Consider the following 16,409-nt stretch of genomic DNA (forward strand, 5'->3'; position numbering starts at 1 on the left):
GGTCCTGGGGATTCTCCTGAGTAGCTGTAATTTACCCACTCATGTGTAACACCTGCCATCCTTTTCCCTAAGTGTTTGGCCGGAGTGACCATCTGAGTGACTCATTAAAAGGGAAGGAGTTTATGAAAAGGGCCAGGCTGGGGTTACAGGGATGCAGCCTGATGAGGAAAATTTCTTGCTTTTTGGGGTCTGCCGCGGAAACAAGATGACGAAGGGGACGTCATCGTTCGGAAAGCGTCGCAATAAGACACACATGTTGTGCCGCCGCTGTGGCTCTAAGGCCTACCACCTTCAGAAGTCCACCTGCAGCAAGTGTGGCTACCCTGCCAAGCGGAAGAGAAAGTATAACTGGAGTGCCAAGGCTAAAAGACGGAATACCACTGGGATCGGTCGAATGAGGCACCTAAAAATTGTATACCGCAGATTCAGGCATGGATTCCGTGAAGGAACGACACCTAAGCCCAAGAGGGCAGCTGTTGCAGCATCCAGTTCATCTTAAGGATTTCAACGATTAGTCAAAATAAACGTTCTGGTTTTAAAAAGTAAAAAAAAAAAAAAAAAAAAGGAAAATTTCTTCATGGGTCCACAGGTGGAGGCAAGGAGGTATCAAGCCATATTTGTGAGAACAAGGTCCTGTCTGGGTTGCCTTCTTGCTTATAATCTTCCAACCCAATATCTATGCTGATGTCTCCCAAACCTAAATCTACAGTTCTCTCTCAATCACCAGACTTATTTACCCAACAGCCTGCTGGATGCCTCCCCTTGATGGTCCCACAATTACCTAAAAATCCCAGCTGGGAAAAAAAAAAAACAGCTGATCTAAGACTGAATCCATGACCTCTCTCCTCCTCAAATATCTTTCTTCTTCACTGGTCTCTAACCAAGGAAATGATACTACCACCCAGCTGCTTAAGCCAGTGGCCCAAGTCATTATCTTCAAGTCCTCCCTCTCCTTTATCTTCCACATACTATCAAATTTCTTCATTCTCCCTTCAAAATATTTCCCTAAACCATCCATGACAACACTTCAAAGCTGTTTGTTAGAAAAACTATTTATCTTCTGATATTTCCTGCCATGTAAAAAGGAGCCCAAATAGACACTTTGTGGACACAAATGGACACTCCTGGAACTCTCTGCCCCCTTACTCACCTTCCCTGGGAGAATGGACTTCTCTGACAGGTAAATTTCAGAAAAATAAACTAGGCGTGTTCAGCTCAACTCTTTCTTCCTCTTTGAAGTTGTCCTCTACTGTTCCCCAAGGCACAGGCCCTTCTATCTCACATGGGTCTGCTTTAGTTCAATATTGCTGAGACTGGGTGGGTGGGTCTGTCTAATTCTGAGGATCAGCTAGCAGGCCCATTTGGCTCTCACACTCATCTATATCCTTCAACTTTGCCTTCATCGATAACAACATTGCTATATAACATAGGTAGGGAAAGGTGCACAAATCTTAAGTGTACAGCTTTGAGGAATTTTCACAAAACGAAATAAGATCTACATAAATAGAGAAACATAACATGTTCATGGATTGGAAAGGTATCAATTCTCTCCAAAAGTATCTATAGAGTCAATGCAATTTCAGTGAAAATCCCAAGAGAGTTTTTTTGTTTGGTTGGTTTTTGGTGGTGGTGGTGGGGATGATATAAAATTTATATGAACATACAAGGGGTCAAGAATAGCCCAGGAGGGACGCCTGGGTGGCTCAGTGGTTTAGTGCCTGCCTTTGACCCAGGGTGTGATCCTGGAGTCCCGGGATCGAGTCCTACATTGGGCTCCCTGCATGGAGCCTGCTTCTCCCTCTGCCTGGTCTCTGCCTCTCTCTCTCTGTGTGTCTCTCATGAATAGATAAGTAAAATCTTTTTTATAAAAAAAAGAATAAGTGCAAGGAAAAATACAGACCAACAGAATAGAGAGTCCAGAAACAGACTAACACATACACAGCCACTTAAATTATGACAAAGGTGATAATGGCTGTGCAATGCAGAAAGGATGACCTTTTCAATAAACAGTGCTGGGTGAAATGGATATCCATACTGAAAAAAGGAGCAAAAATATTATTTTGATTCTCCATCCACTGATTCACCTTATTCATTAACTGGTTTAGAACCTAGGTTTCAGGGGCTGGAGGAGAGCTTATTAGGAGAGCCAACATAAGTTTCTGTTAACCTCCCTCCTCAATTTCAGTCACCCTGTCTTCTGTAATCCATTCCTCCCATTGTAAATTGGAATACTTTCTCTAAACCACCTACCTGATCTTATCACTCTCTTGCTGAAAACAGCTGCCCATTGATAGCTCCTCACTGTCTTTAAGATCAAGTTCAGACTTCCTAACAAGTCACCAGGCCCTTCCTGATCTGGGCTCTGCTCCTTCTCTGCTCTCATCTTTCCCCACTTCCTGCTGAAGCCTCGAACGCATACTCTGTGCTATTTTAATTTCCCTTCAAGGCATTAATACATGTTTTTCTTCTCACCTTGATAACTCTATGCTCCTTGGCTTGATGAATGTCTATTGGACCCCATGGTTCTCAACCTAAACATCACTTCCTGTAGGCCTAAAAACATTACTTCCTACAGGAAGTCTAAACATTACTTCTCCAGACTGCCTCACAACTCATCACTTCCTGCCATGCCCAAGAACACAGCTCAGCACTGTGTTCTCAACCTGATCTCAATCTATGGCATTCTCCGCACTGTATTATTATTGCTTGTTTACTTTTCAGCAGCTCCCGAGGGCAGTGACCTGGTCTTGTTTACCACTATGTCCCCAGTGCTGAAAATATAGTGAGTACTCAATAAATACTAGTTGAAATGAGTTACATTTATAATTTCAAAGTATTTTCTGTTATATAACATTTTTTAAGTCCTAAGAGGTAGGATAGGTATATAGAGTATTCCCATTTTACATATGGCTTAGTTGAGATTAAATGATTTTGTCAGGGTCAATCAGCTAGAACAATGGTACCATGCCTTTCTAATCTTATGAAATTTAACTCGGTTCATTTGTAGACACACTATATTTTCCATTATTTTAATATAACACATATTAGTTCTAGGCTTAATTTGAATGTTATATTTTTTCCCAAGGTTCTTCTTTTTTTCTTTAACCTTTTAGCAAGGGAAATTTACTATATATATATATATATATATATATAGAGAGAGAGAGAGAGAGAGAGAGAGAGAGAGAACTCATCCCCCATGTATGCACCATCCAGTTTCAACTAGTATACACTCATGACCAATCTTATTTCCTTTATGCCCTGCTCACTCTTCCATCTTCTGAATTACGAAGCAAAATCCCAGACAACAAATGATTTCATCTGTAAACATTTCAGTTAAACAATGCACTAAACAAATCATCCACAGTGATAAAATGACTCATAAACAGGGTCCTTCCTTATAGTTCAGTAAACTAAGAAGCAAGACTACTCACTATTTCCCTATTGTTGGGGGTGGGGGGGTGTTATGTAGTACCTGTCCTGGTATAATTATCAGCGTTCACTCACTCTGGTTAGGGTGCTATGGATTAGAGCATACAGAAAACAAGCACAGCAATGGAGAAAAGTGAATCTCAAAACTTCTCAACTTGAATGGAAAATATAATATGCTTGTAGTTGTTAAAAATTACCAGATTCCTTTTTTTCTTTATCCAATTTATCAAACCAGTCATCTCAGAAGGCCAACTACCCAGCATAAGTGGAAGACCTGCTTGGGTCTTATCTACCAAATGCTGTCACATAGGATCCAATTCATACTTCTGCAAAATCAAAACGGCACATTCAATTCTCGAAGGAAACTTCATTCCGCAAACATAAATCCTGGACACAAATCCATCTCAAAAGTGACGAGAACCAGGTTGTACACTAGTAAAACATTATCGCACTTATCAGCTCTCATGACTGGTTGTGTAGTAATATAATGGATCCATAAATCTATGCAACTATCCATAGCACCAACAACAGAGGGTGGAGATAGTTTTGAGTCCTCTTATACGCTATAAAAAATCTGTCCACAGCTAGTAAAGCAAGCTGGGAAGTTTACGTTTTCCCCAGAGACTTCACAATGAGAAGCAGGTTAAGACTGCCGGCAGCACATGGTTTCCTTCTGCAAACAAATCATGAATAAAGATGCACACACACGCATACACACATATATATTACTCTGATGATGTTAACATGTCATATCACTAAGACTAATACAATAAATCTCTGCTTCACAATAATGCAGTGAACCAACCATACAACCACTATATTTTCCAACTATGTAACTGTTATATTATCCCACCCAGTTCCCTCATGTTATAGAAGTCTGCGATCTCTAGAATGCTATATTAACACAGTTTAAATAATATTCATACATCTTGTACTTAATGAGCACCTAACCTACTATGTGCCACACAGTGTTCTAAGCACATAGCATATATAAGTGAGTAAAATAAATAATAAATACAATAAAGAAATAAATATTATGTTAGAATAAGTTGCATGCTATGGAAAACAAAACATGCAGCACAAGTGGGCAGGGTAGGCCAGGAGGGTAGGTTTTAGAATGAGTGGGCCAGGGCAGGGCTCACTGAAAAGGTGAAGTCTGAGCAGAGTAATGGGGGGAGAGGCAAGCAGCCAAGTGGGTCAGGAGAAGCAGCGTGTGTAGCCAGAGGAAACTACTGTGAAACAGGTCTCCAAGTAGGAGGGTGCTTGGCATGTTGAAGGAAAAGTAAGGGGCCAGGAAGGAGTAAGCAAGGGGAGAAGTCTGAGAGGTAATGGATGCCAGTCACTGCAGCCTGTGGCCCTGGGGGACGCCTTTCACTTTGGTTCTCTGGGGATGCGAGCAGGGGAGTGGCGTGATCCGACTTAGGGTTTCAAGAGATTGCCCTAGCTTCCCTGTTGAGGCTAGACTACAGGGGAAGGGGAGAAGCAGGAAGCCCTATAAGGAGATTACTGAGTGATGATGAGAGAGCAGGGGAACTGTGAAGGTGATGAGCTTTGGTGGGTTACAGACATTCAGAGGCAAAGCTGATGGAGTCACCTGATGGATCAGACACAGGCTGTGAGAAAACAAGTCAGGGACAGACCCAAGATTTTAGCCCTGATCTGGATGAGGGGGGGAGAGCCGCGGCCTTCATTGAGACGGGGAAGGGTATGGGCAGAGCAGTTTTAGGTGATGAAGACGATGAGTTCAGGGTTGGAAAAGCTAGTAAGAATTTAAGATCTTCAAGTGGAGATGTGCAAGTTGGCAGTCAGGGATATGGCCCCGGGGTTCAGAGAAGTGTGCTGCGGCATAAACTCAGGAGTTTATGGGCTACTGATAATAACCCAATTTACTATTGTGGTTAAAACAAATATTCATAGCAACAAAAGTCACACACACAGACACACACACACACACACACACACACTGTCCTACACAGAAAAGAATAAGACCAAGAATCATAAAACAAACCAAAAAAATTAACTGTTTGCTGAGTCAATGGTCACGTTCATTTCAACCAGTTGAGTAAAATGAAGAAAAACTATACCCATTGTTTCCTCCCAAAATGGGGACTTGCTCGTTCGTAAATATTTATAGGAATCTGAAGGTGATCATGTGAAGGAGAAATGAGTTGGCAAGCTGGGATACCAGCTAGACAGTTCTTAGATCTTGAGAAATATCATATATTACTTACTGAAAGAAATAAAGCTGGCTCAGGTAAGCTGCAGCGAAAGAAGAATGTAAATGGAACAGTGTTTCATGTCTAAGTCTCTGCCCTTTCTGCCTTTTTCATCTCTAAGAGTATTAAGTGTCCCAAAGTTTCCTTTCCAGATTCTGTTTCTAATGTATGATGACACCAGGCAAGGTTGCTGGGGGCTGGGGGAAAGAGGCGGGTGGAAGTTGTACAGCAGTGGATGATGATGCAACTTTGAAAAACTCATCTCACCCAAAAAATGAAAAACATTTAAAAGCCACTGATAAACCTGCATTAGAGATGCTGCCAATGCCCCATCCCCCGAGCCTACTGGCACAAACATCAAAGCAAAAGTTACAGCGCTAAATCGAATTATCAAACATTCCTTAAGCACAGCACGAGTGTAGCTTATTACAATTTGGAAAATTCCACAGTATTTATCAAATCCTAAGCAAAGCCATGGTGCTCAGAAGTGTACCACACTAGACGTCACTGACAGCCACAAGCTCGATGGCTCTGGGTGTGTTGCTGTGGCAACCGCGTACTCAGCAGCAACACACTGTCTGCCTCTTGCAACCCAGAATCAGAGAGGTAGAAGAAAACAACCAGCTTCCTGATGGGAAAAACCCAGGGAGTCACAGCACGGCCCATCTCCATCATATATACACGTGGGAGACTTCCTTTCAGCAGTCTGAAATCACTCCCACCTAACTGCCAGTGAAAAAAATACATAACCCCTTTTGTCTATTGTAGGACCAATCGACGCACCCAGGCACAAAGCACTAGAGAAATGGACAAGGAGAAGTGATGGATCAGTCTGTGCTCAAAGGTGTCAAGGTCATGTGTTTAGCTGGGTCCAGGCATGAGGGGCTTTTTGGGGTGGGAGGGGGGATGGTCCAGGTCCATTTGAAAAGCCATAATGAGATGCGTTCCATAGAGAGATCCGTAAGAAAAGAAGATGTAAACTGGAGCATGAGCCTTCCCAGAAACAGAGGGAGAACCCCAAAGGGGAGAGGGCAAACAGCCAGCATGTGAGGATACCGACACCCCAGAAGAGGCACAAGAAGTCTCAGATGCCCTACGATGATGGACTTTTGGGTACTCCACATGGTGTTGAAATAAAACAGAAACTGTCGAACGTACCTTCTCCACTGGTAGAAAGTCATTCTCTACTTCAATCGACCTTGGTCTTAATTTTATTGGTTTGTCTTTGAATATATCTCCGAAGCCCACTCCCTTAACTTTCTTCGGCTGGATTGCTGCAGTTGCGACTGTCCCGTTGGCACCTTCGGATTTGGTACTGCTCGAGTCACCCCCATCACTCTCGGAGCCTGTGGTTTCCCTTAAACCTGTCAAGAGTGGGGACGGGGAGAAAAAGAGCTCAGAAATCAGCCACAGCCGTGAAGCACCTCACAGCCAGCCAGGAACCACCTCTACAAGTGTTACTGGGCACAGGACTTTTCATTTCATGTGTCGAATATGTTGCGTTCAGGTGGCTCTGAGTTTTGTTCAATCTCCCCACCCCCAGCCTTTGATTTTCAGAAGTGAATTGAAATTCTTCTCCAAAAAAATCTAATTTCAAAGCAGATCTCTTGTGTGACATCTCACCTCTCTTCAGCCAGAGCCTGATTCTAATACAAATTTGTTTTGCCACAGTCTGTGCGATGACAACCCTTCCCACTCTGTCCTCACCTCCCCACCCCATCAGGACCACATACTGTACCTCCAATCTCTATGACTCATGGCAATTAGCAATTAGCAATGAAAGTAACATTTCCTAAAGGGAAACTGTAAAGCTAAAAGCCATTTAAACAAATTAGCAATTAAAGAAACCACACAAAATTATGACTGCCAAAGAATTAAATCTCTTTGGATGGCTTCACAAGGAATAAATGCACGCAGACATGTTTCTCTAGGAAAGCATTAAACCAAACTTGACATTGAGACGCCTTCACTGGCAAAGATGACTGTGTCTGTTAAAGAAAGGAAGGAAGCTGCCTTCCCGGAGGCCAGAATTCCCCGAGCCCACCGTTCTTCTTCCCTCCCTCAATGCCATCATTTCCCCAAGGCTGAATCCCTTTCCAAAGAAGAACACTGGGAACATGACATCCTTCCTTTGACCTCTTGTGGTGTGTGTTGGAAGTCACCAAATAGTTGTCAGCAAGACAGCATGAACACTTACCTCCCAGATTCTTTTTTCCCCAGGCTCTGCCCACAATCATGTTCCTAAAAGGAAGAGCCTATTTGTTTCTAGTTAATTTCTAGATGTACACTCTTACTTTGAAAGTCAGTGTATCAGTCATCCCATCAAAGGGCCGGATTCAAATGATATCTTATGGAATACTAGTTTGCCATTCAATCTGCCTCTAAAGCCTCTAGATGTGTAGAATAGCTCCTGAACGTTTACTATATATCCCCTTATGACAACGATGCTCTCAATGGAAGTACATCAAATTTTGTTCTGTATTAGCCAATTGTACGTTATCTTTCTACAGGGAAGGTGGCCTCCTAGTACGTAAGAATAATACACCAAATAATTGCTCACATAAAATGTTATAAAATGTCGAAGTCATTCAAATAAAGTAGTCTCAGTGCAGGAAGAAACTGTTAAATGAAAACAGATAAAATATAGAAAGGTCATTATAAATTGCTAACAAGTTTCAAAATCAAATCCTTAACATTAAAACAATGGCTGTGTTTGTTGCTGCTGCTGTTTTCAATAAAAATGATATTTATAAGCCAAAAAAGAAGGGGAGAGGAGGAAGATCCCTGGTGTACATTTTAATTAGCTAAAGAACAGCATTTGTGAGCAAGAATGGAGGGCAGAGCAATGAGGAGCAGCCTACAGCAATGGGGTCGGCTGTAATTTATAGGCCTGGATTTGAGTGTGCAAAACATGGAGAACCCCTCTGGATTAGCTATCCATTCATGTGTTTATTTGTTCATTGTTTTTGGAACTATCCCTGCTGGAGATATAATTTTGGAGTCTAAATATTGTGTCATTTCCCCTTTAACATGTTCTCATTTTGCCGTATGGATTCTTTCTATGTGATAAATGGCTTGTATACTCTTTTCTGGGTTGGAAAGAACCATTTGAGGGTGGAATAAAGAAAAAGTTAGTGGGAAGAAACCATTACCGTCCTGCCCTCCCCATCACCACCACCACCACCACCATCACCACCACCACCAGCAGCAGCAGCAGAAGGCAGCAGGGCAAATGGATTAGGGCAAGGCTGTTTTAGTTCTTCAAAGAGAGGAATTTGAAGGAGTCTTCTTTCATTCCTCGTTAGTTAGAACCATAATATTTTCAACCACTGCCATTCTGATTTCACTGAGCTTCTAGTTTCAGGGATTTGCTGCCTTCCAGGTTCATCTTAATGACTTTGTATTAATCACTGTGAGAAATGCTCTTCACATTACACAGAGAGAGGGGGCACAGTCATTCAACCACATAAGCATGGACTGGGAAGAAAACACATGGCAGATTTTTCTTCCAGACATTCTGGCAGCCTGCTTCTATCACTTTTAAGAATGTAAATTATATAGCTGAGTATCTGGGTTGGTGAAAGAACTCAAAATCGAATCCCTTCCCTTTGGAGGGAATCAAAGGTGACGTTTTCATGTTGGTTTGGTGCTGCATCTTTTAGCTACTGGTGCCCATCATACACACCATCCTGAAAATGTCCCCGTGTCATGCTCAGAATGCCAGGTGACACCGACAGGTAGGACAGCACAGAGCGTGGTCTGTGGGATAGGGCCAGTTCATGAAGGGCTTGTTACTGGTACATAGCAAGCCTTGCAGAGCAAGTGTGCATATTTGGAAACACTTATAGCAGTGTGTACTGGTATGACTTCAGATGTGTGGCCAGTGGACTTGTCTAGGTGACCAGGGAACAGACCAGTCCCGATCTGTCAGTTGCCTGTGGTGAGGTGCAAATGGCACACTGCATGCGTAGTAAAGTTGTGTACAGCAAGACCAGGTATCCGTCCGTGGGGGGATAGAAATAAAAATAAACTTCACCACAGACAGTCTGAGAAGCACGGTTCCAGCGTTCACATTTGAACCTTCTCTTTCGCCACTTCTCTATATGTAGGTATGTATGCGCATATGTGTACATGTACACCAGGGTGGAAGCTTTTCCCTCAAGGTAAAAAAAAGAACAGAGCCTCAAATTTTCTGTTATATGGCTGGCCAAATGACATAATAAATTACACTTTTGTGTAATTTACCGTAATATTCCAGCATGGATCAATTCAGGTCTGTGAGCCATTTTTGTTTATTTTAAATTTAAAACTCACGTGTATAGTGCTATTCAGCGGCAGGAACTGTTCTAAGAGCTTCACGAAATTCATTCATTAATCTCATTCGTGTCCTTCCCCTCAACTTTTGGCAGCTTTATTTCACAACACAAAAGGCTATCCGTTGGTCCTGCCAAAAGAAGTCTGTCGTGCAGTGATTGGCTGAATGAGCAAAGCAGAACGCCATTTCTGGCATGGACTTTCATGCCAAATTCTTATTTCTTTGAACAACACAATGAAGAAATGGTTTATTGGTTTCTAATGAGCCACTTGGGAAAAGCAGTAACCACGAGAGGTTGACATTTCCATGGAAAGCCATCTCACACCACCGCAGAGGCCCAGAGATACTGGTACAAATACGTATGCCATGACAAATGCTACTGGTCCCTTCTCTGCACGCATGGCTCATGCACGCATGTTACACACATGGCAGAGGCATAAAGCAAACAAGAAAGCGCCAGGGCTGGTGATGAGAATGCTCCTGTAGCACACACCAAGGAGACAGCACTTATTCAGGCAAATAAGTCCATGTCCTTGGATCAGAAATTCACACACACACTTGGCAGAAGCATGAGCAGCTCAGGAAAGTGCGGCGGCCGTGTCAAAAACCACAAGTACTCGGATGTTAACTTTACAATTGCCTCCTGCCGTTTAGGTCACTCACTGTAATAGCGTCTGTGGCCCTCCGTCTTTCCCGGTGCAGCTCGGTACAGAATTGTCCCTTCAAAGGTAGTCTTTCCTGACAGTGAATGAGAGAAGAGAAGGGGAGAGAAAAACAAGAGAGGGGAAGGGGGGAGCAAATGATGGCAAAAGAAGGAAGAAGGAGAGTCTTTAACTGAACTTGCCTTCAATGAATCCGCTGTAAGAGTTTTATTGGCAAATTAATTAGAGACCATTAGGCAGAATTTAAGAATGTTACAGAATGAGCCCAAAGTCCCCACACAACCACGATGGCAATGAGCATCCGGAAGAGGGGCTTGCCTCTGCCCATGACTGGCACGGAGATTATGCCCCCTTTAAACCTGGAAGCCATTGCCACATTTTAGCTCAAGAAAAGGAAAACCTCAATTAACCAGAGGAAATCCAAGTCACTGGATTCCTTAATGACCCATGTGTAATATAGATTGAGGCCCATTACCTTTTATCTTCTATCCCTAGAGCCCTGTATGACACAAACTGATATCCATGACCCCAAGATTCTAAATAAGGCACAGATTCTCTTTAAGGATTTTACTCTTTGTACCTTTCAACAAGGAAAGGTACTAATAAGCTAGAGGGGGTCTTCACCAATGAGGATGGAAACCAATAGTGGCATCCGTGTGGATATAAGGGGTTTTCTGCTTAGTGCTGCAGACACCAGAAAACCCTATTTTTTGAAACACCTTAATTGAGCTTTTGCCATATCAGTCATGAGACTGTACTCAAGCATGAGGACATAGGACTCATCCACTGTCAAACGTCAAATTATCCCTTTTTTGTTGTTACCAGTAGAGATTATCAAGACTGTAGGACAGGACACACAGCTAAAGCCCAAATTTCTCTGGAATTTTAAGTACAGGAAATACATACACACTGTTCTAGTTCAAGTACACACACACACACACCATACAGAGAATACCATGGGCAGGTAAAATGGTTTGCTAAATGCATTACTCTAAATTACCCAACAAATAGGTTCTCTTATGGCTTATGAGCTAAATATCAAACTAAAGGCCAGTCATGCAGCTCACTCATAATAGGTTTGAGGGAGGGAAAAGCAGGCTACAAGCTACATTTACAGAGAGAGGAACTGAGAGGGAGGGAGTAACTTGTCTCACTTCTTAAAATATTCTTTAGGAAAATGGAAAACCCCAACAGGAAACATCAAGTCAGCTTCTGGGCCACGTCACTACTGACACATGAAGAGAACGTCAAATGATCAAATAGACAACTGAAATACCATCAGGTATTTCCCATTTCCATGTCCTACAGGCATGGTGGGACACCCTAATTCTGAAGTCTTCCCTGTTTGATAAATGTGCTCCATCCAATTAAAGTAAAAACTTAGATGTTCAAAATCACTGGCCATATAAGAATCATCCAAAGAAACAATAAAGTGTTTCAAAGGTTCATGTTAGATTTGCAGCTCTTGAGGACTTTGATGACAAAAAAAAAAAAAAGAAAGAAAGAAAGAAAGAAAGAAAGAAAGAAAGTAAATGACAGCGGCCTGTTTTATTTGGGGAAATTTTTATTCTGCTTCACTTCAGTCATTAAAGTGACATTATTCCCAAGGAACGCAGATGCTTTGCAAGCAAGGCCCTCCCAAACTGAACAGCGGGGGTCCTTCTCAGTGTTAGAAAAAGGAAGCAGAAGTAAAGAACTCAGTATTTTGATAAAGTCCCTCCAAGTACAACAGAACCTCCCTGTGTTCTTCCCCAGGACCATGTCTGAGGATCTCTGAGGGAGACCACAGCTCTGATGTCTCTGAACGGCCAAGTGTGTGTGCCAAGCTTCCCCGCAAGATGACGGGAAACAGCCTGGGCTGCGGTGAGCAAGGACACACATACTCTTATCTAAAACACAAAAGAGACAGGCAATTGGAAAGTTCACGAATATGAGTGCTGCTTATTCCACTGGGAGAAATACTTTACTATCACTATTAAATATTAATACCTGAAGGCAGCAAACGCTGTAAAAGGGAAGAATTTTAGAATTCCAACAGAAAATCATATGCTTATCCTAGCATCTAATTTTGCCTAAAACTGTTTCATCAATTTGCTAATTGCTCTTCACTGCTAATAGAACAGCATATACAAAACAAATACCATCTAATATTAAAAAGAACAAAAAGTACAAAATAAAAAAGAACGATCTGTTTCCTACAACTAATGAAATACAGTATTTCTATATCATGAAAGTGGTTTGCCCCAAGTTTTAAAAAGCCATCTCCATCTTTGTCTTAGCTTGACAAGTCATGAAACTATCAGAATCTAAAATTCCAAAATAAGGAAATAGGAAAACTATAAAGTCAATTCAAACTGAAATCTCCTGGTTATTAATGGTTATAGAAAGAAAATGTAAATTTTGTCCCTCTGAAAATTATGGAAATAATTGAAAATGTTTCTGTAGCTAAATGATGTGGTTTTTTTTAAAAAAAAAAAAAAAACAGGAATACTTTTTAGTTTTACAATTAGTTTAGAATCTGAGAAATTTAATAATATTTAAAAATATGTTAGAAATAAAAGACACATTTATGTCCAAAATGTGAAGCAGAATTTGTCTGAAAAGGAAATTGGACAACAGTAATACCTGGATTTGCCTCTCAGTCCAAATAAATTTTAAGAATTTAGGATATTCTCTGATTATAATTTAATATAATGTCAGTATAATTTATAATTATGTTGTTTGTTTTTTGAGAGAGAACGTGAGCATGCACACATGCTCGCCTGTGAGAAGGGGGAGGGAGAGGGAGAAGAGGGAGAGGGAGAGGGAGAGAGAGAATCTCAAGTAGATTCCCTGCTAAGTGCAGAGCTCAACACAGGGTTCAATGCAAGGCTGAATCCCAGGACCCAAAGATCACGACCTAGGCTGAAACCAAGAGTCAGCCGCTTAACCAACTGGGCCACCCAGGTGTCCCTATAATTAGTTCTATTTCACAGTCAATATTAGCATGTGCAAAATGGAAACTGAAAAGGTAATTAATTAATCATGATCTCCAATAATAAGAAGAAATAATCTAAACTCTACTCAAATTGGAAATTTGTCAGATGCCCTGTGAAAGAGTAAACTGCGGGCCAGAATAAAGGCAATACCAAAGTGCGTGTGGAAAGCCTGCACGTAATTATGGCCTCATCTGGTAAGCCATGCCACACCCAGGACTTTGTTTCACTGAACTTTAGGGTTCTTATCTGATACCAGGCTGGAAGATCTCTAAATTCCTTTCCATTCCTAACATAAGATTCTGCCCACAGTATTATCACAACCACTTGGATGTTTTCTTTTTTAAAAATCTAACTTACTCAAAATTTTTTCACCATTGGTCTGAAAAATGGGAACCCATTTCATTCTTTTAAAAAATAACTTGTTCGTGTAATTTTGCAAGCCCTAACAGATCTGGGTGGGAATCATAGGTGGCTGCTAATATTCAAAAAGAAAGATAGCTAGACATTGTGAGCCTCCATGTTGATGATACATCACCATCTATGATGTTTTGGGAAATATATATATTTATTCAGGTCAAACCTCAATTTAATTAAGCCCCTAGATGCAATGATCAATTTATAGGGACACAGAGTTAATGGCATAGCAGAAACGAAATCAGCAAAGACAGATGGTGGGAAATTCATAGACAAAGGACCTTAGTTTCTTCAGCAAAAATTGTAAGAGAAAAAGGAGACATGGAGGAGGAATCTATAGATTTAGAAGGACTTGAAACACATCTGATTATAATCCGATATAAATTACAATGCATGTACCTCCACCTTCAAGCTAACAAATTGTATTAAAAATAGAAGACTATGGGGTGTCTGCCTGGTTCAATCAGTAGAGCATCTGACTCTTAATCTCAGGGTCATGAGTTCAAGCCCCATGTTGGGTACAGAAACCTCTGAAAAAGTACCTCTAATGTTTCACAAATTCTATAAAATACAATAGCGTTTTCAAATTTAAATATGGAGCAAAACGTTTCTGCTGCTACATAGCTATGAACTTTCTTATCTAAGGTAAAAGGTTTAAGTCAACACATCAACCAGTACAATTGCTGTAACTCTTTCCTTGACAGATCAGATTACCCTAAACAAAGATCTACAGTTCAGATATTTTCATAAACAACCACCATATATAAAAAATACAACAGGGTAAAAGAAAAGCAAGTTCAAGCACCTGTCTTTCAAAGATAAGAATGCCTCCTCAGAGTAAAAAGGGATTCAGTAAGTGCTTATTGAGCACCCGTTATGTGTCAAGATGTCCGGGTACACTTCCTCAAAAATATAAGTCAAGGTTTCTTGTTTCTTGTATTACATTCATCCATTACTTTCTGGAAATAGAAATGTGAAGAGTACAAATACCAAATAATTATGTGCACATGTAGGTGTGTGTGTGTGTGTGTCTGTGCATGCACTTGTGTGAACAAAGAGATACACAAGGATACACTGTACACTAAGTTTTCTTCATATGTACCAGGACATAGATTTTATCTGCTTAAAAAACCTCACCCTGATGTCTGGTAGCATTTAAATTCAGAGGATTTTTATATGAAGGCACAAGGCTCTCTAAAAATTGCCAAAATGGCATAAACATTAGGAATGTTAAGTGGACAGGTCTAACAAAGATCTTGATTAAGTACAGTTTAGCTTGTACCGGAGTAAAAACCTAGATGTCTTTTGTGCATGAACTACCTCTGTCTTTCTTAGTTTTATGATAAAAGTAAATAGGCATTTCTTTACTACAGTTATACAAGATGTTATCCCCAGGGAAAATTGGATGAGAGGTACATGGGATCTCTCTATACAGTTCCAGTTGGTTTTTTTTTTTTTTTTGCAACTTCTTGTGACTATAATTATTTCTAAAAAGAAAAAATTTAAAGTAAAGCACATTGAAACTACTGATGCCATTCTCTGCGAATAGGGAATAAGCAGAATCATTTTAAAACCAAAGGTTCCGCTTAGACAAGTCCTACCACTATACATAACTTCTGTATGTGATTGGGACTACATTTTATACATTTTACCACTGGATAGACATTTTATCTTCAGAGTGTAAACAGCTACTGAAAAGCCTGTCAGAATGCTGAGAGAGGCTATTTCTCTTTCAGGGGATTACTTCAATTCAGCAAGCCACAGGGACATTATCATCACATCTCTTTTTGTATGAAGTCTTTTGTGACCACCATTGTCCCCACATCCCAGTGGGACTGGCCTCTCCACCTCTGTATACCATTTTTCCTCAGACACTCATGGAGCACCTGGGGCACCTTCCCAAACTTCCAGTTTGTGTACTCCTTGTTATGCGAGCTGACTGAAGGCAGGGATTCTGTATATCTTCAGGGTCTTGTGCAGTGTCTTAGTAACAACAGGGGCTCAGCAAAGGCTGAATGAATGAGAAGTAGAAGAAAAGGAAGAAGGAAGGAAGGACAGAAGGATGGATATGGGTGGACAGATGGAAAGATGGAGAGATGGGCCCTCTTGTCCTTAACTGTACATACAGGAAGATTGCCAAGGCCATGCAGTTCTTTTAGAAACATCCATCCTTGTTAGGAGACCATGCCTCTTCAGGGACCTCAAACCCTCCCCAATAAGGAACAGATTCTGTGGTAACTAAACATGGCTGCTGAAACTTGTGGGCTCTCCTCGTCCTGAAATGGAGGGCTTTTAACTGAATGAGTGTTGGGGAGAAGAGTCTCTCCAAGAGAAACAGTCCTTTCTGAGCATCTGAAGGAAGGCTAAGTGCCCAGAGAGACCATTCTAAGCAGTC

At 41.2% G+C, this 16,409-nt stretch overlaps 2 protein-coding genes across 9 annotated transcripts in view; one reads left to right on the forward strand and one right to left on the reverse strand.

The window, feature by feature from the left end:
• SH3KBP1 (SH3 domain containing kinase binding protein 1) overlaps positions 1-16,409 on the reverse strand; it is a 342,506-nt gene that overhangs the window by 129,397 nt on the left and 196,700 nt on the right. For 6 of the 8 annotated variants that reach the window (XM_041740052.1, XM_041740047.1, XM_041740050.1 and 3 more), the window contains 2 exons: positions 10,624-10,698; positions 6,804-7,009 (listed from right to left, as the gene is read on the reverse strand). In XM_041740052.1, the coding sequence (XP_041595986.1) occupies positions 6,804-7,009; positions 10,624-10,698 (281 nt within the window). The remainder of the gene's footprint in view (positions 1-6,803; positions 7,010-10,623; positions 10,699-16,409) is intronic. The other 2 variants (XM_041740053.1, XM_041740051.1) reach the window with 1 other exon arrangement.
• On the forward strand, positions 178-570 carry LOC121482236 (60S ribosomal protein L37-like). The gene has a single exon (XM_041740056.1). It carries the CDS (start codon positions 206-208, stop codon positions 497-499), a length of 294 nt encoding a protein of 97 aa, XP_041595990.1. The 5' UTR covers positions 178-205; the 3' UTR covers positions 500-570.

The sequence above is a fragment of the Vulpes lagopus genome, chromosome X (genome assembly GCF_018345385.1).
Source record: "Vulpes lagopus strain Blue_001 chromosome X, ASM1834538v1, whole genome shotgun sequence".
Classification (NCBI taxonomy): domain Eukaryota; kingdom Metazoa; phylum Chordata; class Mammalia; order Carnivora; family Canidae; genus Vulpes; species Vulpes lagopus.

Excerpts from the sequence above, each read along its gene's own strand:
- LOC121482236 (XM_041740056.1), top strand. The coding sequence starts at position 206 with ATGACGAAGGGGACGTCATCGTTCGGAAAGCGTCGCAATAAGACACAC.